The sequence below is a fragment of the Lytechinus pictus genome, chromosome 14 (assembly GCF_037042905.1).
Source record: "Lytechinus pictus isolate F3 Inbred chromosome 14, Lp3.0, whole genome shotgun sequence".
Classification (NCBI taxonomy): Eukaryota; Metazoa; Echinodermata; class Echinoidea; order Temnopleuroida; family Toxopneustidae; genus Lytechinus; species Lytechinus pictus.
The window spans coordinates 15,460,461-15,482,950 of record NC_087258.1 but is presented as its reverse complement, the minus strand read 5'-3'; the positions used below and the strand labels follow the sequence as shown (position 1 = coordinate 15,482,950).

Genomic DNA, 22,490 nt, shown 5'->3' with positions numbered 1-22,490 from the left:
TCAAAGTCACACTTAAATCTTTGTGAAACACCTCCAGGTTACCTTTAGGGGTTTTAACAAATTCAAATGACATCAAAGAGATGTTAGGCAAATTGTCAAAAGCCTGTACTGTGTCTTCTAGCAGGAATCCTGTAAAAAGTAACTATACATTTTTTCCTGCATGTCCCATTACTTTGCCTATGATGGAATGTAAAGATTGCTTATGGAAAGCTGCTTGAGGAATTCCTGAAGGAAAGACGCAGCTCTGACTTCTGGGCCCCGTCTTACAAAGAGTTACAATTGATGATGAATGATGGATTTCCATAGAGTTACGATTGATCCGATCAATCTGAAGTATATGGAAATCCATCACTGTCATAATTTTCTCTACAGGAATTTTGCATAATGTCCTTTGTAAACAAAGAGAAGCACAGTGAATTTTCAAGAAAACAATGAATGCATGAATATACACCATTTCTAGAAAATCTTTTGACCAAATTTATTCTAGATGTTGACGTTACTGGCTTTCCATATGTGTGATTGATTGGATCAATCGCAACTCTTTGCAAGACGGGCCCCTGACAAGGTGCCGAATCTGGCTGATTAAAGCATAGCTACAGAATGATGAATGAGAAAGGATACGGGTATCTCAAGACCCACACGCTACTAGGGGTAAGGGTAATACCCTCATCGCCCGGTAGAGGGGAGAAGACAGGTGTAGGGTGTGGTCCTGGTCTGACTTTAGGGTTGAGTTTGATGTACACCGGTTTGGGTGGGGTCACGATGAATGACCTGATCAGCTGACCTAGAGGAGGTTTGTTAGATCTGAGGAAAATCAAAAGGGATAAAAACAAAATTAACTCAGCGAATTGTCACACCCAAATGCATTCATGAACTAAGATAACTTTAATTTATCTATTCGATCTCTCAATTACTGTGACAATGAGTTAGGATCTCTGTAAGCTTTGGTTTTGTGACCCCAGAAGATATTGCATCACCAACACTCCTAAAATAAACATGAGCCAAGCTAGAATTCGATAAACATCGTTCTTGAGTTATGGTGAGAACGAAGCATTTTCATTTATGCACTGACCTCTGTGATCTTTGACCTTTCACTTTATTAACCCCAAAGTTGATCCTGCCTTATTGCAATTCCTGTATGCATTAATGGGCTGCATTTGAAATTTATCATAAAGACAATCAATTTTTACATATGCAATGAGCTCTGTGACCTTGATCTTGACATTTTGACCCCAGAATCTCCTTGTATCATCTCCACATCAATAAGCATACAAATCCAAAGTCTGAAACTGATCCCTCAAATGATTCTTCAGTTACCACAAGAACAATAAGTTTTGATGTAGCTAATGACTTCTGTGACCTTTAAATTGGAGACCTGTGTAGAGAAGAGTCACCACCTTTGCACTTTACGAACCCACAGCACTATTCGTATTGGACTAGGGGAAACCCGGTGTAGTGGTATACTTGCATACTCCCAGTTATTTCGGGAGGAGAGACTCGCGTGTCACAGTGATTCATACCTGCATGGGCAGGAGAAGTAGAGAGGCATGTCCAGCGTGATGAGTTTATTGGCGCTTTCCTTAGGACCGCCTGACCCCGACGCGACCTTGACCACCTTCTCTGGTCCAGAGCAGATGAACCGATGACCTCTGGGACACTCGTACTCATTGCCAATGTATGCTCTGAGCCCATCCGATGAGGTATCTGGAGAGGAGACAAGCAATGAGATCATTCATTAATCATTAGGACCCCGGATCTTGATCAAACCATAACAACTTTCTTTGGTCCAGAACAGAAAAATCAATATCCTCTAGGACAATCATACTCATTGCTGATGGACACTCATCTGATAGAAAAACAATGAGATAGTTCATTAATTACCAAGAACCCGGACCCAGATCCAACCTCAACGACCATTTCTGACTCTGGACAAATAAACTGATGACGTCTAGGAGATTCGTACTGTTCGTAATGTTGCATAATTTCATAACCACGTACCCAGGCGTCGCAAATATGGTCTCAACAGTTGCGTAAGACTTGAAAGTAAAAAGTGAGTATCTGGCCAGGGGTAGTGGAGACCAAATTGCAAATAGACCAAATTAATAGTGACAAAGTGGGTGTAGCTTATGTGGTCTTAGACTATCTGAGAATTAGACCAACCGATACATGGTGTGGTCATTACCTTTCTTATCCCTTGTCCTGCCTCCTTTCTTTGATGACGTCACAATCTCACCAGGCGAGGGCCAGACGGAGTCTAGGAGAGAGCCTTTAGGGATCGGTATATCCCAAGATAACAGATGCTTGCTGTCTCGCATGAAATTTGGCTGCTCCAGACCTTGAACGCAAAAACAAATATCAATGACAAAAAAACTAAAATTAATCATTGCCAAAACTCAAGTTGTCGTAGTGAGCGATGATTTTGAGAGAAAAGCATGGTATTTTGCAATTATTCTATAATATATCATATTTCACATGAGGACATAAAAAAGCATAATGTAGATTTAGAGAGACAGATTTCCTATTTTTTCGGAAAATGCCCTCTAGTTCCCAAACGACACCACGCATATTGCTATTGACATAAAAGTGAGACGTCTGAAGAAGCACTCACGACCTGTTACCTTTAAAAAGTTTGAAAAGCCATAGCCAATTTGTGTAAAATTCTGATTTTAATGAATCTTGCTGGGTTGTTTTTAGGCTGGTTTGCATTTCAAATCTTTGAAAGGCTTTGAAAAAAAGGGAAACGAGTTGGTGACATGTAGGCAGATGATTCCATATGAAAATATTCTGTATGTGCTGAATTGTTTTCAGGGAGGGAAACAATGCAGTTTGATTGAGCATGAAATGCAAAGTTAGCGCGGCACTGAGCGTGCATTGAAGCGAAGTACGCGCGGAAAGGGTTAAATTTCAAGAAAATTGTTTTGCAGATATCATTTATTCATGATTTTTATACATGGAAATGAAATTCTGTGTAAGTTTTGTTCTGTTCCATGAACATTTCATTTTCGGTTGCTACCTGACCCAGAGTTAATCTTTTAATATCTCTTCATAATCATTACCTTTTGTTGGGTTATACAGAGAAGCTGGACCAAGGCAAACCAGCGACCAGGACGGGAACTTAGGAAGCATGCCTCTGAGTGTGGTACTACATAACATACCCTCTATGGGTCTCCTAACATGAGGCTCAGAAACGTCCATTTCATCTAAAACACAAAACAAACAATATGAATATACACTTTAATAATGGATTTATTAAATCTATCATGAAGATCCTGCAGTTTGCTTTAATAAAATCAGAGATTTGATTTGATTTGATTTATTGTTTTCTTCTGCATCCATGGAACATTCGTATAATACATTTTCCATAACATAATAAACATAATATGTTAGCATTTTTGGCATGAATCATAAATAAAGTGTACTAAAAAAAATAAAAATAATTCCATACAAAAATAATTAACTACCAAATTATTATATGATATTCACAATTTGCAGATTGCTTGAAGAAAAATGACAATCCCAAACTAAAACTAATTGCATCATTGCATCATTAATTTGTTCTTTATTAAAATGATTATTAAGAATTTATACATCAAAGAATAACTTATAAAACTTGACTTCACAACAGTAAGAGTCTATTAAAGAGAGATATGTGACCATGAGCTTGCATGCAAATGCAGGATGGGACATATGGGAGAAATTGGTAAAACAGGTACATCAATTATAGTGCAAAAAAATTGCAAGAATTCTGAAATAATCTAGTATGATTTGGATCACAAATATAATTTTGATTACTTGTAGATTTTAAGGTATCACATAATCAACTTCTTAGAAAAAAAATCCTTGTTTAATAACTCATAATGATAACTCATGATTTACATCTTTGTTGAGCTCATGTAAATATAGAAGAAAAAACTTTGACAAGCACTGTAAATTGAAGAATACAACCTTCACATGTCCCCTAAAGAAATTGTAGAAATAGCAAAATACGATCACCATACGATGATTAAAGACCAAATATAAATGAAGTGTTACTGACGCACAAAAAAGTCAATTATGAAATGCAATGTACCTTCATCGTTCTCTTCATCACTCTCCTCCTCTTTCTCCTCCTCCTCCTGGTCCTCTTCCTCCTCTTCAAGATCTGGTTGTTCATCTTGTGTAGATAGGGTATCAACTGTTCCCATCACTGGCTGATCTGCAGAGCCTTCATTGGGGACTGATTGACCAAGACTGAGCTCTGGGGTCATTACACCCGATTGGCTTCCTTTTGTGTCTACATTAACAATGAAATGAAAAATCACAACATAAAAATGTATAATGTCAATACCGTTTATACGTAAACTGCACCTCGAAGCAACAAACTCACACACAGCGGACATGATACTACTAATAATAATATGCAACATTTATATAGTGCTCAATACAATGTTTTTAAGTGCGGAATACTATTACCCCGGCATTAGCATGGCTACCCTGATCGGGCGCTAGAGCATTCAAGGAATTCATTCCTACTGGGTACCCATTTACTACACATGGGTAGGGAGTGGCAAATGTAGATGAATGCCTTACCAAAGAATGCGAGTGCATGATTGTACAGCAACTGGAGTCCATTTCGCAATTTTTTCATGCATGACAAAATATTGATCATTCTTATAATCATACACATTCATACTTCCAGCTTCCTTACGTATTAATACTGATCAGACTTTTAAATAACACTCCTGCCTTTATGTAATATCAGATTTTACACATGCGACTGCTTTAAAAACAGATCAAGCCATAACTTTAGCACAGATAAAAGCTTCATTGAATGCAACAAAATCACTTACCATTGCTTAATTTGATCTTTTCAATTGATTTAGTGACCATCTCATCCGGTTGGTCTGACACCCCTTCATCTGGAATGGAATCATCCTCACAGTTCAGCTGGGAAGGTCGTCTTGCGGGGGGAGGTCTGTAGACTGTAAAAGCATAGTGTTGAAGCTTACTGCAGCATTTCTCCTCCAGTTCCTCAAAGAAATCGTAGTTGGCAACCTGAATGACAAAAAATGAGAGTATGGAAACAAAAAAAATGAATTAAATATTTGCAGTTGTTCTGATCCTGATGTTAAGCAGCATATCTTGATTTTATCTCAAACAGAATATTATCTGGATATGTTTAACTAGAAAATCAAAATAATAACTATTTTGCAAACTGAATGTGATTTTCAGTCCAACCAATGTACCTAAGTTGCCTTGCATTTCATTCTTGAGGTTTATATGATCTCACAAATCTCTATTCATATTTAATTTTTTTAGAGGACAAGTCCACCCCAACAAAAAGTTGATTTGAATAAATAAAGAAAATCCAACAAGCATAACACTGAAAATTTCATCAAAATGGGATGTAAAATAAGAAAGTTATGACATTTTAAAGTTTCGCTTAATTTCACAAAACAGTTATACGCACATCCTGGTCGGTATGCAAATGAGGAGACTGATGACATCATCCACTCACTATTACTTTTGTACATTTTTTTTAGTCTATGCAATATGAAATATTCTAATTTTCCCCTATTCGTCAAGTGAAACAATGATTAATTCCTCCCTGAACATGTGGAATTAGCATTATTTAATACTATATGGTTCAGTCAAATTGGTCCTTATTATCAAATCTGTAAAAACTGAAATATTGTATAATTCAAACAATAAAAAACAAAAGAAATAGTGAGTGATGAACATCATCGACCGAATCATCTGCATGTCACTGAGTTGTGCATAATCACTGTTTTGTGAAAAATAAGGGAAACTTTAAAATGCCTTAACTTTCCTATTCTACATCCGATTTTGATGAAATTTTCAGCGTTCTGCTAGTTTAATTTTTCTCTATTTATTCAAATCAACATTTCTCTGGGGTGGACTTGACCTTTAATGATGAAGTTGGAAGTTGGACAAGTGTTTCACCTGGGGCCCGTAACACAAAACTTAGCAATGATAGTAGAAGATTTTTCTACGATTGATTGCATTGACTACAATGTACAATCAATTGTGAATATCAAGCGTACGATTAATCGCTAACCTTTGTGTTACGGGACCCAGGTCACAACTGGTTCCAATTGGTATCCTCATAGAACATATCAGAACTTACCTTCACATCAAAAGGGTCTTCCCTGGTGCCTACCGATTTGCCACAGTTACAAGCGCATGGTGTTTGGTTGTTATTGGTATGGGGTAGATGGCTCAAGACAATCTCCCTAGGAGGATCTAACTCAGGGTCACCCGGTAGTAAGTGAAGCTGTTCGGTGGAGAATAAATGAATAACAGACTAAATAAGTCGTTCATAACTCCAAATATCTTTGTGAAACACCCACCAGGGGACGAAAATAAGATGCAGCGAAAAGGCGAAATTTACACGCAACAAACAATTATGCAGTAATAGCGAATTTTTTCTGCCATAGGGTAGAATGTTGATTTTCTAAATAATCTTCCACTGTTTCTGACAGATCTTGCAGCAACTCTAGAAAGAATGGTCGCCCCAGAACATGCATTTTGGGGGAATTTTAGGGGCAACTTGGGCAGTCATAAGGAAGAAATCGCCTGTCGACCTCTCATATTTCCTACACCATTACCTTGTGTATACAGTGATGACCGGTCAGACTGATGACCTCACAGAGCTGTCGTCCATTCTGCCAGAAGAGTTCGCATTCCTCCTGGAGCTGAGCCGCAAAGGTTTCATAGCCCGGACCACGGGCATGCTGGGAGTACATCTTCATCGCCTGTAAGAGCTTTTAAAGGGTGATTCAATTTTTAAAGGATTTAATCATCTTTGTCAAGTGTAAAATAATTTGATTCAAACATAAAGAGAGGCGTACCACAAGTCTTTCAAGAGTTTAATAAACAATACAAAAACTATTCGGATGAAATGGAAGTCCATAAACATCTATAAAAAAAAATCAAATGAAGTCTGCCACACACCATGCCTGGGAGCACCCAGTAGGCAGACCACAAGAGTGGCTCAATGCATGCTATGTTTACTTCTCAATCTCCATCAATTATTCTGAACATCCTGAATCAGCTTACCTTGTTTCTGTGAACAGTACTGGTATAATGTGAGGAAGCATTCTCCTGATAGGATCGGCTCGCCATCGGTAGAATCTTTTTGCACCTCCTATACACAAAGATCAAGAAATAAAACTAACTTAAAAATCTTATATTAAGATTTAAAATGATATATATATAAAGTATAAAATTTAATCACCAACAACCCACAGAAATCACAAAGAGCTTCCAAGAATAAGGAGAAAACATGTGTTGAAGTTTGGGGTTTACTCAAACATGGGATGTGCACACTGTGCAATATCTCTCAGTAATGCTGGAAAGCAATTTAGAAAAAAAACGAGGAAAAAAAAAACCTCATGTATCTTGTTACGTCACAAACTGTAAATTTCAGTAATTTCATTTACCACAGTGAACGGCCACCAGGGTACTGTTTCATAAAGACTTGATATAACAAATTCATAATTTCTATAACAAGTTAACTATCAGCCAATCAAATTAAAAGGTTTCAGTAGCTTCAAACTGTTATTGTAACAAGTTTTATGAAACGGGCCCCAGTAGTGTGTAAATTTGTGTGTAACTTACAAACAGCTCTATGAAACTGCCCCCGGGATTTTTACATAAGGGCAGACCTGCCAACCTCTGGGAATGAAAAACTGTATTCTGTGATTTAAAAAAACTGTATTTTTCCCCAAAAAAGTGTATTTCATAATAAAATGCTTGGCGCACTCGCTCATCGCGGCGCTCCAGCTGCATGCAAGCTAAAATGCGCACTGCTCTTGCAGATGAAAAAAAAAACATTAAAACATGTTGTATATCGTCACCCTGGTTTTAACAAAATGATTGAAAAAAAAAACAAGTTACCTGAAATTACATTGATCTAATAACCATATTTGTGTACGTTTTATGAAATAGAGACATATAGAGATTATTTTTCTCAATAAATTTTTTTTTTTTTTACAAAAAACATATTTTTCAAAGAAAAAACGTACTGCCATGTTTTGGTTGCAAAAACGTACTAAATACGGCTAAAACGTACTAGTTGGCAGGTCTGTAAGGGGCCCCTCAAGAAAAAGTCAACAGTTTGATTATAAGGTTGATTTTTATGCTCGATTACATTGACCATTATGTGTAATCAAGCATATAAATCAAGTGTACGATCAATCACAAAGTTTTGTGTTAACGGCCAGGGTTGGTGGATTAAAATCACGTTGATTAGAATCATGATTTAAATCCCTATTTTTTCTTCAAATCATTTATTTGAATCACTTCCATTGAAACATGTACAAATGATTGACAAATGTTTTGTTCATGGCAGATTTATTATTATTTTTTTTTAAGCAACTTTACAACATCAAAATATGAATATTTCATATTTACTCAGGGCAATTGAAATCAAGTTAATAAAATCAGGTTATTCTTGCAAAACCTAAGATGCAGCCTATGCAGTTATTATACATAGACCCCTGCTCCATTTTTATAAGTGGACTTTCAAAATGTTAGTATTTGCACTTTGTTTTCCAAAAGAAAAAAAAATCTGATTTAAATAAAACAATCTGTTTTTTTTCTTTTCTGATTACTTACATTTCTGAGAATCTAAGATCTTGGTCCAACGCAGTCTGGAGGTAGGTAAAAGCAGAGGTCACCTTGGGGTCATTGGTCAAATTCATGAATAATTCATAAGATGAAGTGGCTACTTCAATCCATGTTTTCATGCTTGGATACTGCATGTTTGATTAAAAGGTTAAGAAAAGGAAAGACAAGGTAAACACATGTGCAGATAAGAGTAAATTTTCATCCATTACAAACAGCCACAAAATGAAAAAAAAAAACAGATTTAAGACAATTCTGCCTGTACAAACCAAAAAAATTATATAATAAAGGTAAGGTAGTCTCATATGATTATCTATTTCACTTTTGTTTATCAGTATACAGATAATGAATGTTTATGAGTGCAATGGACAGAATACTTCATGAGGTGAAAGATTCTGTCCATTGCACAAATGAAACAAACATTCATTATTTGATTTATATGGCACCTAAAAATAGATCCTTTTTCATTTTAAATTTATGAATTTTAAAGCAATATATGCTCATGCAGTGCGAGCTCAGTCTATTGATTGGCATGTACATACAACACACGTGCTGCAAACACGAGTGTTTTTAATTGTGGTGCATGCGGTCTCAGTGCGCGTGAGCAATGGACAAAATCGTATAGATCCAAAATTGCACGGATGATGACGTCATTGTAAATTGAGCTAGAATGATCGATATCAAACAACCAATCAAATGACAAGGATCTATCTAGGTGTCCTAATTGTGTTTATAGTTAAGGTTATTATTTTAAAGAAAAAAAACAAGTAAAATTTAGTACGTATATACAAGTGAAGTAAGTTTTGGTTGCTGTATGTTTGCCTGACTACACAGCATGGTTTGTAAAGTATTTCTGTTAAAAAAAAAGCGAATGCTGTAACATTTTGCCTCTCTCTATATATGAGTGATCAATTTTATTGTTACAATTAACATCTCAGTCGAATCACTAAAATATCATGGCAAATTGGCAACATTACAATATTTTTAACTGTATAGTATATTGAATTATTTATGAAGGGGGAAGGGGATTGAAAAGTGTTTTAATGCTTATGTGCATCTGTAATTTTACCCTAATATCTCAGTATTGGCACACATGAACAGGGTTATTTATTTACATTATTTCCAGGCAAAAGACAACAAGAATATGTACAAGAGGAAGGAATTACCACCCACTAGTGCCTGAGGATGACTTAAAGAAAAACTAGTTTCTGTTATGAAGCTCTTCTCACTAGTCGGGGTTTACAAATATACAAAAATAAAATTGGTATAAAATGACAATATATGTTTAGATGCATTACCTTTTAAAACAAAGAACTTAATAATAAAGAGTGCAATCATTGGAATAACAATGGCAAATTCTTGTGTAAATTTCATCACTTATACTCAAATTTGAAAGATAATTCAATAAAATATTTTTAAAATATACCTCGAAATGTGAGATTGCAGCTCCTCTTTGACTATCATCAAACCCTTTTTTGTTGATTATGAGATCGACATGCTGGTGAACAAAAGCCCTCAATGAATCATCTGGTTTATCGGTCAGAGATGGAATGGTTTCCATGGTGATAGGCATCACAAATACCCCCTTCTCTGATTGCTGGTTACCTATATAATACAATTACATATTGAGAAAGAAATGATTTCAGTAATCTGTTTAAAAATGATGATACAATAAACTTTTGGAGAAAGAAGGGGTTTGAGAAATCTGTTTTTTTTTTAATTATAGCTCCAACCCTCTCCCTTCGTCTCTCCAGTTGAATCGTTGATTGATCAACCACTTTCTTCTCCTGGCTCTTCCCTTTCCAAGTGCAGTTAATACCTTGAATTTTTTGTTCAAAGTGCATACAAACCATTTTTAGATTCAGATTTATTTATTTCCGTTCATCAAAATAAACAAATATAATCGAAGTAATAGTACATTTTCAAAACAATATTGACAGTTCAATGACATTTCATAACAAAAATAGAAGATAAATTAACTGAACGGACTGAACCATTACCCTTGATAGCCCCACCTCAAATCCTCAACTAATATCTAGCCAGATTCATTACCCATGAAGCAACATTCTCAACAGTGTGGTCTCGTGATATAGACCAACTTACATTATCACCAGACTAATATACAAATTCATATCACCATAATTACGTTACCAAGAAGCAAACAGGTACCTTTCTTCGAAAAATTACATTTTATCTACAAAAATAAAAATCATAAGCAAATATATCCTCTGTATCGTTAATAGTTATCGTTAATATCAAAAGGTATATTTTAAGAATAGCCATGTATAACACACAGTCGATGAAAGACAACACACATTAGTCAATTCGCTCCCCTTTGAGCACAATATTTTCTCTTATAGGTGCTGTGATGTAAATTACATTGCTACATGCTTGTCCTGTGGTATTATTCAAATAACTAGAGCCCTGTGTCATGATCTTCAATGAGTGACTACTAAATAATGAATTGTGAATAAATGAATGATAAATGATATAATATAAATAATAAATAATTAATAATGAATAATAAATACTGACCAGTGAATAATGGATAATGACTAATAAATGATAAATATCAAATGATGAATATTGAATAATATCTAATAACAAACAATGAGTAATAGATTTTTTTCGAATGAAAGAATTATTAATTGACTCATTAAATAAGGCTGATCAATTTCATCACTTAAACTATCACTTTCATGTTGTCATTCACAACAATATTTATAAAAGAGGATTTTTTTATAGATTAGCGGTTCAAGTCCATACCTGATTTGTCACTACTGCTGGTCAGAGAACAAGAGTTGATGAGTTCATGTATGGTGTCCTTCAGTTGATCATCTGAATGCAAAATGTGCACAAATGCTTGGTTCAACGGGATACTAAACAGGCAATGAGACCTTGGGAAGATGCAAAGACAAAGAAATTACAAGGATTTTTTTTAACCTGAGCCCCGTCTTACAAAGAGATACAATTGATCCAATCAATCATAACTCTATGGAAATCCATCAGTGTCATAATCTTTTCGACAGGAAATATGCAATGTCCTTTGTAAACAAAGATAAGCACAGTGAATTATCTTGAAAACAATGAATGCATGAATATACATCATAGTTATAAAATATGTGGAACAAACATGCATAATAGATGTTGACATTGCTGGCCGTCCATAGTTGTGATTGATCGGATCAATTGCAACTCTTTGTAAGACAAGGCCCCGATATTTCTATCGAAGTGCGATGTCATAAATTTTTTTTTGCATTTCAGCATTTTTATACCATATCTTGGAAGAGCAGGATGAAGTACCCACACAACCCAAATTTGGCTGGAATCAAACCATGGGGGCCCAAGATATGACCTCATGAATACACAATTCATGAAGTGGGGGAGTGTCGTGGTTTAGTGGTTATGACTCTTGTCTTTCAATCTGAGGGACGTGGGTTCGATTCCAAGCCATGGCGTTTTTGTCATTCAGCAAGAGATTTACCCACATTGTGCTGCACTCAGCCCAGGTGAGGTGAATATCTACCAGGTAGGAAGAAATTCCTCGAATGCTTGAGCGCCCGATCAGGTTAGCCATACTAAAGCCGGGGTAATATTCATTATCATGTTAAGCAAGGCCCGCTGGCAGAACAGTTTTGGGAACTGATGTAGTTACCCTGGGTAAAATTTATTATCAATATATCATTTATTATTAATCAGCCCCACGGAAATCAATGCATTATTGGCCCTGATTCTAAATGTTATGAACCAGGCAAATGATACACTGACTATGACGGGGCTAATTATGCTTTTATGAGGTTATATATTTGGCCCCAAATTTTAGGTTATGGGTGTTTTCCATCATGCCAAACCACCCTATGTTATGACAAATGCTAAAATGCAAAAAAAAAGAGGATTTTATGATGTCATCATTTCAGTACTCTAGGATTTACACTAAGACCATCTGTATGGAACCCTTCAGTTGATCATCAAAAAGCAGGTAAGCACAAATGCTTGGTTCAAAAGGATACTGAACAGGTATACCTAGGTAAGAACAATAACAAGGATTTGTTAACTTATTAAATGATATATCCTGTGATTCATATTGGGTTTGCATATGAACCACTACATTGTAAATTTGTGACCTTTACAGCTTACAGAAGTGATGACCTATCTGTACCATCACTGGAACACCTTTAAAATTCATTCTTTAAGTTATTCAAAGTGAACAAATTATCTCTTTTATCGTAAGAGACTGAGAATCTTCCGACAAATGTCCTGGGCATGACATTTTCAAAAGTACATTAAGTCCTAACTTCAAACAGCTAAACGCTGGTGATCCTCAAAAACAAAGCTGATAGGAAAAATACCGTTCTATTGCTGGAAGATAAGAAATATTTTTCTCTGAAATAATTTAAGCACTTACATATTATTTGTGAGGATGTGGCTTTTCCTGAAGATCCTGTAGATCTGATCTTCAAGATGATGTTGAAGAACTTTACGCTGAGATTTTTTCTGTACAATAATATAAAAACACATACACCCTGTATACAAACACTTCTCTGTGACAAATGGTACATGCATAATCCACACAGAACCAGATCAATATCCATTCAGTCATAAAATAAAATATTACAATTCCTGGTATTTTGGTCAACATTCATCTTAATCTTTTTCTCCCCCCCTTGTTATTTTTCTTGAATTACTTTTCTCTTCTTCTCCGTATGTCCTTCTCCATCTCCTCATTCTTTTCTTTTCCTACTCCTCTTATTCTTCTTCTTTCCTTCTTATTTACCTCCCCTTCTCCTCCTCCTCCTACTGTTTCTTTATGAAATTTTCATCTCAAAATCCAAATGAATCCAAAATCCAAAATCCAAAATCCAAAATCCAAAATCTCAAAATCCAAAAATACACCGAGTGTATGAACATTTTCAAATAAAAGAAACATGATTGGAACCAACCTTGTTTTGCCCTCCAAGCCTCAAGTCAGTATCATGTTCCAAGTCACTCTGAAAATATAAGCACAATTCAATTACTATACAAATAGTACGTATTCACAAAAGCGTACTTGTTACTTAATTCTTTGCATTCTGAAATAACTATGTTGGAGATATCAGCATGACGATTGTTTTCCTTTACTACTCATTACTTCAACTAAAATTAGTGCTTCTCATTTTCCATTTGATACGAGTGTCTGGTACAATGCTCTGTGAAGGGAAAAATAAAGTTTGTTCAAATCAATTCATACGATAGTGATGATGATCAGCTGATGTTATGTAAATTTCAGTTCATCACAGGGAATGATCTAGGAAACATATTTGCAATCAATTACATCTCAATTGCAAACATTTTAATGACAAATCTGCAATTGATTCAAATGTGTTTTATTTTCTAGTGCAAATTTCCAATAAACGTCAAGACATATAACTGATATCGAGACCGTTTATAGACTTACAATCATTGCAAGTTGTTCTCTAATGGAGAGTTGCAATAATCTTGCAAACAATTGCAGGATAATTCAGATCCCTAAATCAAACATAAGTCTTGTTTGTTTAATTGCAAATTTGCACTCAATTTCGGGTCTATTTTTTGGAACAATAGGTTCAAATTGATTTGCCATAATTGATATATCAATTGTAAATTTGCATGGGAAATTAGGAGTTGATTGCAAATGCATTCTTGCAACACCCCATTGGTCTCTGTCAAACTGCAATTCAAGATTATAACAAGGGGGGTGTCTTCACAAAGAGATAAGTAGGACTTATGGGGCATTTCAAGAAACTTGCGATCAATTGCAAGTGTATTTTCAATCCCTAAATCAATTATATCTCTTGTAATTAATTACAAATTTGGGATTGATTGCTGAACTGCTTCTTGCAGCAAGCATAGTAATCTGATCTGCTACAGCTAAAATTGACCTATTCATTGTAAAATTACAACAGAATATTTGCGATTGATTGCAAATATTTTCTTGTAACACACCCTTAGAGTCACACTTAAATGTCCAGTCGCATGCCGAACAAAAGGCATCACCACATTGGGCAAATCAGTCACACTTAAGTCTTTGTGAAACACCCCCCTTTATAGACACCCACCTGTTGACATATGAAGAGCAAGCGTGGTGTACACATACGTCCTGATGTCTGCCATTGTCTACTCACAGACATGCCTTTCAGACTGCTACTTATTTGCGGCAACAGCTTCTCCCTAATCAACGGAAAGTGGGAAAAATGGACAGGATTTATTTCTCAAAAACAATAACACAGGGCTCTGGTCAATGATTCAGCATCTGAAATTCAAAATATCTATTCTTAATTTTAATGAAGCTCACAGAGAGCCTTACAAAAGAGCTGCCAACCTTGTGCAAGCAAAAAAAGGAATCATTATGGCCAAAAAAAGGAATTTCCAACAAAAAAAAGGAATGTGTTAAAACGAACCATAAAACCACATGCGACAAACATCCAATGCAAAAAGTATGTATGCAGTGAACAATTAAAAAAAAGTTAATCTCTAGGCCTAGTCTGGGCTAAGTAACGGAGTGTTACAAATTGGACCCTTAGTCTTGGGCCGTTTGATATAATCTACCAACTTTAATTAAGTCAGTAGCAGGGCTTGAATTAAGAATTGAGAGGGGCAAGGCCATTTTTAAATGGGCACTTTCAGCTTGGGGCGACCGGCAAAGTGGCCTTGGATGCCCCAAAATTTCAAGGGGTATCAAGGCCATTCTAAAGGGCATGAAGGCCACTTTTATTCTAGTCAAATGGGCACCTAGGCAAATTTTTCTAAAAATGACAAGTACATGTAGGCCTTTCATTTTGTAGTGCAACCTACTCCGGCACTTATCAAAGTGAAGATCTGTCGAGAAAAAATTCTTTCAGGGGCACCAAAATCAGTTCTGGTGAACATTTTTAGGGCTCCATTTTTCTGGGGCTTCCTTTCCACTTCTAAAATAATTCATTGTTTTATGTTGAGTTTCCTGACAAAACTACCAAATTGTAGACTAAGAGAAAAAAAAAAAAAAGTTGACATCAATTCAGACTTCTCTTCCCAAGTAACATTGTTTTTGCCAAACAGTACCCTTTAAAATCGAAGTGTCATAAAATGGAAGTGTACATGTAACATTCCACAAATATAGAAAAATTATTCATAAATCAATCTAATCTAAAATTCAAATAGATCTATAGATAAGAAGTTGAAATCATTCCACAAAAGTCCCATCGTAAATCACTTCACGATGTGCACAGCTCAGCCTCAATCACACTGCACGCACACTCAATCATCCCCAGCAGTGACAGCACTATAGAGCAGACATCTAGGCCGACAGAACCGGGGAAGAAATCTTCCCATTCCTGCTAAACTGAATGCTAAAGTGCCAACTTTTTTAATGAATTCCAAAGGCAGTAGGACATCTCTCTAGTATAAATCATGTGAAACTATCAATAAATGTTGAATATCACCCAGAATTATTACTTCAGGGGACAATGAAGAGCTTTCCAGGTCTTTTCAAAGCTGAATTCATCGTATTTGTTTGATACGAGTTGATGAAAATTAACCAGACAGTACCGTTATCCGAAGGGAATTTATATTAATCAATTCAAGAAAATAGCCTCAAAATTTCATTTCTTTATCACTACAATTAATTTTAAAGTATATGAAAAATATCTTTTGATGATTCAATCTTTTAATATATATGATGAGTATTTTTGTAAAATTTTGCAAATGGAATAATAATTTCCCTCAAACCTCCAAATCCCCTCCATTACAAATGGACTCTTCTCTTACTACATTTGGGGAATTACCCTACCCAATTCATAGTACTCCTCGCTCTGCGCTGCAAGAACAAACGTTGGCTCCACTCACCTGAAGAGTGTTGGCCCGTGCGTAAAGACAACGTATTAGCAGTAACGTTAGATCTAACATTCGGCGGAAATCTGATTTTCGGATCGTTTTTTTGTACATAAAACATCACTTTATAGGAAAGAAATTACATGCAAATTTAAGATAACATATAAAATTACATGCAAATTTAAGAAAGAAATTACATGCAAATTTAAGATAACATATAAAATTCAGAAATATCGTACCTTAGACCGCAGTTACTGTTATTTCCTTTCAAATGATGATCAAAACATAATCATCCTCGATCCTTTCGTTTGTCATCGTAAGTTGCCATCTTGGATGACGTCATCATCCTTACAGACGTATTTACCAGTCGCTATACATCGCGATTCGTACCATGCATGCCGCTCGCATATTCAACTAACGTATATGTACGTGCAAGCTATCAAATTATTAAAGTGCGTTGGAAAACCGGCCGGCGGGCGACTACACACGCCCAAGTACCAGGCTCATCTCGGGCTCAACACGCACTCCACATACATACAATTATGTAAAAACATTATCAAAATTGTCAAAAAACGTAATTAGAAAAGAAAAACCATAATGCCGTAATTTGAATGAAAAAACGTAATGATTACGGCAAAAACGTAATGGTTGGCAGCTCTGTTACAATGATATTACAAAGTTTTCGCACTGCGACGCAGAAGCAATCCTAGCATGCAAATGCATTGAAAATGCATTACAAATAACAATGAAAACCTGGGAAGTCTTTGCTGAAAATTGGTGAATGGGGACAGCACTTTCATCCGACGTTTCAGAGCTGATGAAGAATTGCAAATATGTTGTTTGTACAGAGTCCAGGAAGAAACTGCTGTTCCATAACTCAACCCTCGACAAATGATTGTCATGAAGGGCATTTACTAGATTCTCTATGTCCCAGAAAGCGTCTGCGGAGCTGTTGCGAAAACTCTCTATTATAAAATCATTTTTACATCATTATGACATCACAATTTGACTGCACAACTTTAAACAATTTGGGAGACCTTAATTATGTAATGCACATTTGTAAGCATAATTAGGGCAATTTTTCTCACCATATCTAATGGCTTAAAAAGAACACCAAGACAATTTTGTCGAAATGCATCTGAATAGAGCATGACAAAAGGTAGAGTACTGTATTTTAGCAATATCTCACCTTGTTGTTTGCAATGCTCTGAAAAGTTTCACATAGCTGGTGTCAAATACAGCTCTAGGGTGACAGACCTGCATTCAATCACAAACATAAGCAGAAAACAATAGCCAGATTAATAAAGAACAATTGTTAAAAGTAAGCTACATGTAGAGAATTCTGGATCATATATAATATAATATGTACATGTATATAATAATGTAATTGGATGAAGCACACATTCAATTGATTTCTGTTTGATATACGTGTCTCGTTTTTTAATCTAGAATTAAAATAAAAGTGAATATACAATACTCCTTCTCTGACCTACATGTACACCCCACTGCCTCCCTGCCCCTCTCTCTCTTTCCCTCTCTCTTCGCTGTTAACTTACTGTATCAGACTTATTTCCAAATATTTGCTCTTTGTGGACACATTGTACTCCATGCAACACACTTTAATTTTATGCATTCTCTGGATTTTGATAACATATGCTATGACCCTATGGAGTGGGTTAAACTACAATGCATCAAGAGATGCCCGTTTTACAATCGGACAGTAATATTCTTAGAATGTGTGCTATACATGAAATACTCACTATCGTAATGTGGCATATATTAAATAAGTAGAGCAAGAGTCTGGCGTGTTGACCTTCATGGCTCTTCCAGTATGCATGGCTATCCTGTAAGAAAACAATCACATAAAGTGATTTTTTACCTGATTGCTAAGAAAGCATGAATGGTTGTAAGCAATCAACCAGAGGACCGACGGCTTAAGGACGTTCCACAGTTATATTTGTGCGCATTATGATCTGCGCATAGTTTACACTCTGCGCGCTGACGTCACAATGGATGAACTGGTGATTAATTAGCTGCGGGTATGAGCTGATTTTTCTCATCTTCTGCACTTTAACTGCAGATCCGATGCATTATTTCATGAAGCTAAAAAATTGAATTATTCCATGGACCATTCAAAAAAATATTCTCTACAAATTCAAAATACTTTACTCTGCAGTGCTGCCAAGAATCACGAATATTACCCCGAGTTTGAATAAATGGTAGAGTGGTTTTGATTTTTTCTTCACATAGATACTATTAAAGCATTCGGCCCATTTTTTGTGTTTTAAAAAGCACATTTGCTCTAATAAAAATGCTGATAGTTTAAAAACAAGCACATGAACACCTATTTTTTAATGTTTGTACCTCTTAGGTATACCTTCCTCTACAACTCTGCAAATTTTGGTGAAAATGACAAGGTTTTTGAATAAAGTGCAGCATGTATTGTACGTTTGTAGTTTGTTACTGAAATTTTACATTTTTTAGATTGGAATTTTGTTATCTTTTACGCCATTTTTAAGAACTGACAGTGCTGTTAAACTTAAAATTGCAAACAAATAGCACTATTAATAGATTCTCCATTCTAACGATACAATTATTAACTCTCTTGCGAAATTTGATGACTTTTTCATGTATTTTGACTGAGTAATGGAGGTTTAAACTCATTGTAGTAATCTTGGGCGGTCTAAAAATGCCAAATTCTTTTGAATGCGCAATTCTTAAGAACATCAATTTGGGTGAACTTTGAAGCTCTATAGCAAAAAATCAAGCACATGGACCTATGTTAATTTTTGCATATTTCGAATATTAAGGTTCTAAAGTATCTATGTGCAAAGTTTGGTGAAAATGACATGGATTTCACTTTAACTGTGGAACGTCCTTAAAGCCCTCTCCGAGGGCCCTGGTAATGAGGATTAAAGCCTTACCAAAGGGCACTAGCTCACCAAGTGGGCATCGAACCCGGGTCACCAGAATCTGAAACCCCGCTCTACCGACTGAGCTATTGCATCTCCAAATACTTATCTTCTTTATCGCTACAAGTACTTTTGTCAAAGAGAAAAGACATATCTGGATAAAGATCTGTATACTGCTGAACATCGTCAAAAAGGACAAGATCACAAGAGTTTGAGTTGGATTTTTAATTTAGCATTACAGTGCTATGTTTATATTTATGCATATGACACAAAAAGTACATGCAATGATTGTGAAGCACACACCCCTGGAACGATTATATAAATTGGGAAATTACAGGTATGTGGTCAGGAATATTTTGAAATGATTTTCAAAGCAAAAATATATTACAAGAAGATTATTCGAATCACCTTGAAAAGCTATCAAGACAATGAATGTACAGTTCAACAATCTTGAAGGGTCGGGAGCAGGTGGGGGTATGATACTCATAAATATTTCATATCTCCATATTCCATATCCATTTTTTTTTATCTTTCCATGAATCACAACAATTAAAGCATTTTCCCTTCATTTAAAAATAATTCAGCAAACCATACCACAAAAAGTCCCAAAGTACATTTTGCTTTCAGACATTAACAATTAAATCTATTACCTGATTGGACAATTCTCCAATTTATTTTTCTTTTTACCAATATCATTGCATTTCCATTTTTTTCCAAGGGTCTTTATACATGGATCACAACTCACAGTGGAACAAAAAGGTACTTTAATCATCTGACTTACAGCTGTTGATATATGCTGCGGGAGAAGTCGACATATATGAGCCAGTTGAGCACCATCATATATAGACACAAGCTGTAGGTAAAGCGTGTGCCTGGATTGATCATAGTATGGTTCAATATAACACTGTAGAAGAAGAAGAGGAAGAAAAACACAAAGCTCCGCGATAGAATTGGTAAAATGGAAATATTTTGATGATCACAATTCAATATCTTTCCCAGAGGGTGTTTTACAAATATTTTAAGTCACTCAAAGTCACACATAAATTCCCAGCTGCGTGTCATTGCATCGGTCAAATTATTCTCAGGTTATGCATGTTTAATACTGCGTATTAATCAGTTGCGCATCGACAATCTGTGTCTATAAGTCACTCTTATGTGATCTTAAGTCACACTGAACTCTTTGTGACATAGCTCCAAAGGTATTTTTATAAAGCTATTTCCACTTTACATCTGAAAACTTTATGCTGGTGGGTGTTTCATAAAGCTGTTCGAAAGTTTAGAGCGACTTTAAGAACGACTGGTGAAACTTTCTTACATGCTAAATAACCACCAAACAACATTTAATGGTGAATATCATTTACCTCAAGAAAGGATCCCCAGTCGTTCTTAAAGTCACTCCTACATGTGCCACAAAGAGTTCAGTGTGACCAGGGGGTGTTTCACAAAGATTTAAAATTTTAAATATGACTTAAAGTCACACTTATATGCCTAGTTGCGTGCGGTATAAAAGGCACAACCGCACTGGTCAGATCATGCCAAGAAGACGCGCACTACTGCGTATTGATCGATAAGATTACGCATTGCATATCATGTTTGCGTCAGCATTTAAGTGCGACTGTAAGTCATACTTAAATCTTTGTGAAACACCCCCCATGACTGGTAACATGTTCTAAGTTGCTAAATAAGATTCTTAATCAATTTTGATTCCAAACACCTAATCTTGAAATATTTTGACAAATATCAAATTAAAAAAAACTAATATTCTTGTTGATAGCAAGTGTTCTAGCTAGAGCCCTTTTAGTTGTTGTCTGCAATACAAAGTTTTTTAGGCAGAGTTAGCGGACTTAAAGCAAAAAGTGAATGAACATCATGTATTGACAACCTGACATAAGCAAATCTTTGAAAATAAACTAAAATTTATCAAATATAAATGTTTATTGTAAATTATGCAAATAAGACAGGATTAAAGATGGAAATTAACGCAAGTGCAATTCTTCTTTGCATGCCAGGAGTTGTTTGAAACATTTTTCATTTGAAATCAATGGTGGTCGGAAATTGTGTTTTTTCATGATGAGTGGTGGTCAGAAATCTTCTGTGCCGGTCAGGCCGATCACTGCCGACCACTGCAGCTATATCACTGGTTAGGAAGCATCTTACTGCAAATTTATTTTGTCACACCATAGATGTATCTATCAGGGCCCCCGTCTTATTAAGAGTTGCGATTGATCCAATTGGTCGCAACTATGGATGGCCAGCAATGTCAACATCTATTATGCATGTTTGTTCAAAATATTTTCTAACTATGATGTATATTCATGCATTCATCGTTGTCTTGAAAATTCGCTGTGCTTCTCTTTGTTTATAAAGGACATTGTGCACATTTCCTGTAGAAAAAATTATGACACTGATGGATTTCCATAGAGTTACGCTTGATTGGATCAATCGTTATTCTTTGTAAGACGGGGCCCTGAATATACTCACACTATTAACTTCCTGATCACCTGACTGTACACGCTCAAATAATGAATATTTCTGCAGGGAAAAGATAATATATTTCATTGAATTTTTTTTAAGAGTCAGTATGAGATCAAGTGTCTTGGTAGTCAACAAAAACAGAACATTCTGCCAGTTCACTTTGAATTTGTCAAATGATCTTTTGCTGTCAACAGGCCTAACAAAAAAAAAACAAGTGGAACGCCTCTGGCAGTCTCGCCTGCATTACATGTACGTGATTTGATATAGTAGCAGTGCTGACTTTAAATAGAGCTATTGAATAATTATTCACAAAAGAAAACATTCATATGATAATAAAATACTATGTCCATTGACCCCAAATGGCCTTTGACCATGATCATGTGACCTAAGACCAGTGCAAAACAATCATTCATACGTGATTACCCTTATGTCTATGTTTCATGAACTAGATCCATAAACTTTCTAAGTTATGATGCCAATTCAAGAAATACCCCTAACACGGCTAAAGCTCATTGACCTTAAAGGGGAAGTTCACCCTGACAAAAACTTTATTGTAAAAATAGCAGAAAAAATAATAAAAAATATTGCAGAAGGTTTGAAAAAAATTCATCAAATAATTAAAAAGTTATTAGAATTTCAATTATTTGATTT

The 22,490-nt window shown here is 35.5% G+C and overlaps 1 protein-coding gene across 3 annotated transcripts in view; it reads right to left on the bottom strand.

The window, feature by feature from the left end:
- LOC129276567 (nonsense-mediated mRNA decay factor SMG8-like) overlaps window positions 1–22,490 on the bottom strand; it is a 35,780-nt gene that overhangs the window by 3,333 nt on the left and 9,957 nt on the right. For 2 of the 3 annotated variants that reach the window (XR_010295657.1, XM_064109264.1), the window contains exons 3-21: window positions 21,846–21,896; window positions 20,146–20,268; window positions 18,213–18,296; window positions 17,642–17,709; window positions 14,703–14,814; window positions 13,569–13,616; window positions 13,034–13,122; window positions 11,395–11,525; window positions 10,055–10,233; window positions 8,620–8,759; window positions 7,060–7,147; window positions 6,609–6,764; window positions 6,128–6,274; window positions 4,830–5,034; window positions 4,070–4,273; window positions 3,057–3,200; window positions 2,183–2,335; window positions 1,521–1,704; window positions 622–804 (exon numbers count right to left, since the gene is read on the bottom strand). Coding sequence is in view for 2 of the 3 variants with exons in the window: in XM_064109264.1 (XP_063965334.1) it covers window positions 622–804; window positions 1,521–1,704; window positions 2,183–2,335; window positions 3,057–3,200; window positions 4,070–4,273; window positions 4,830–5,034; window positions 6,128–6,274; window positions 6,609–6,764; window positions 7,060–7,147; window positions 8,620–8,759; window positions 10,055–10,233; window positions 11,395–11,525; window positions 13,034–13,122; window positions 13,569–13,616; window positions 14,703–14,814; window positions 17,642–17,709; window positions 18,213–18,296; window positions 20,146–20,268; window positions 21,846–21,896 (2,489 nt within the window). In the remaining variant the exon portion in view is untranslated. The remainder of the gene's footprint in view (window positions 1–621; window positions 805–1,520; window positions 1,705–2,182; window positions 2,336–3,056; window positions 3,201–4,069; window positions 4,274–4,829; window positions 5,035–6,127; window positions 6,275–6,608; window positions 6,765–7,059; window positions 7,148–8,619; window positions 8,760–10,054; window positions 10,234–11,394; window positions 11,526–13,033; window positions 13,123–13,568; window positions 13,617–14,702; window positions 14,815–17,641; window positions 17,710–18,212; window positions 18,297–20,145; window positions 20,269–21,845; window positions 21,897–22,490) is intronic. The other variant, XM_064109265.1, reaches the window with a different exon arrangement.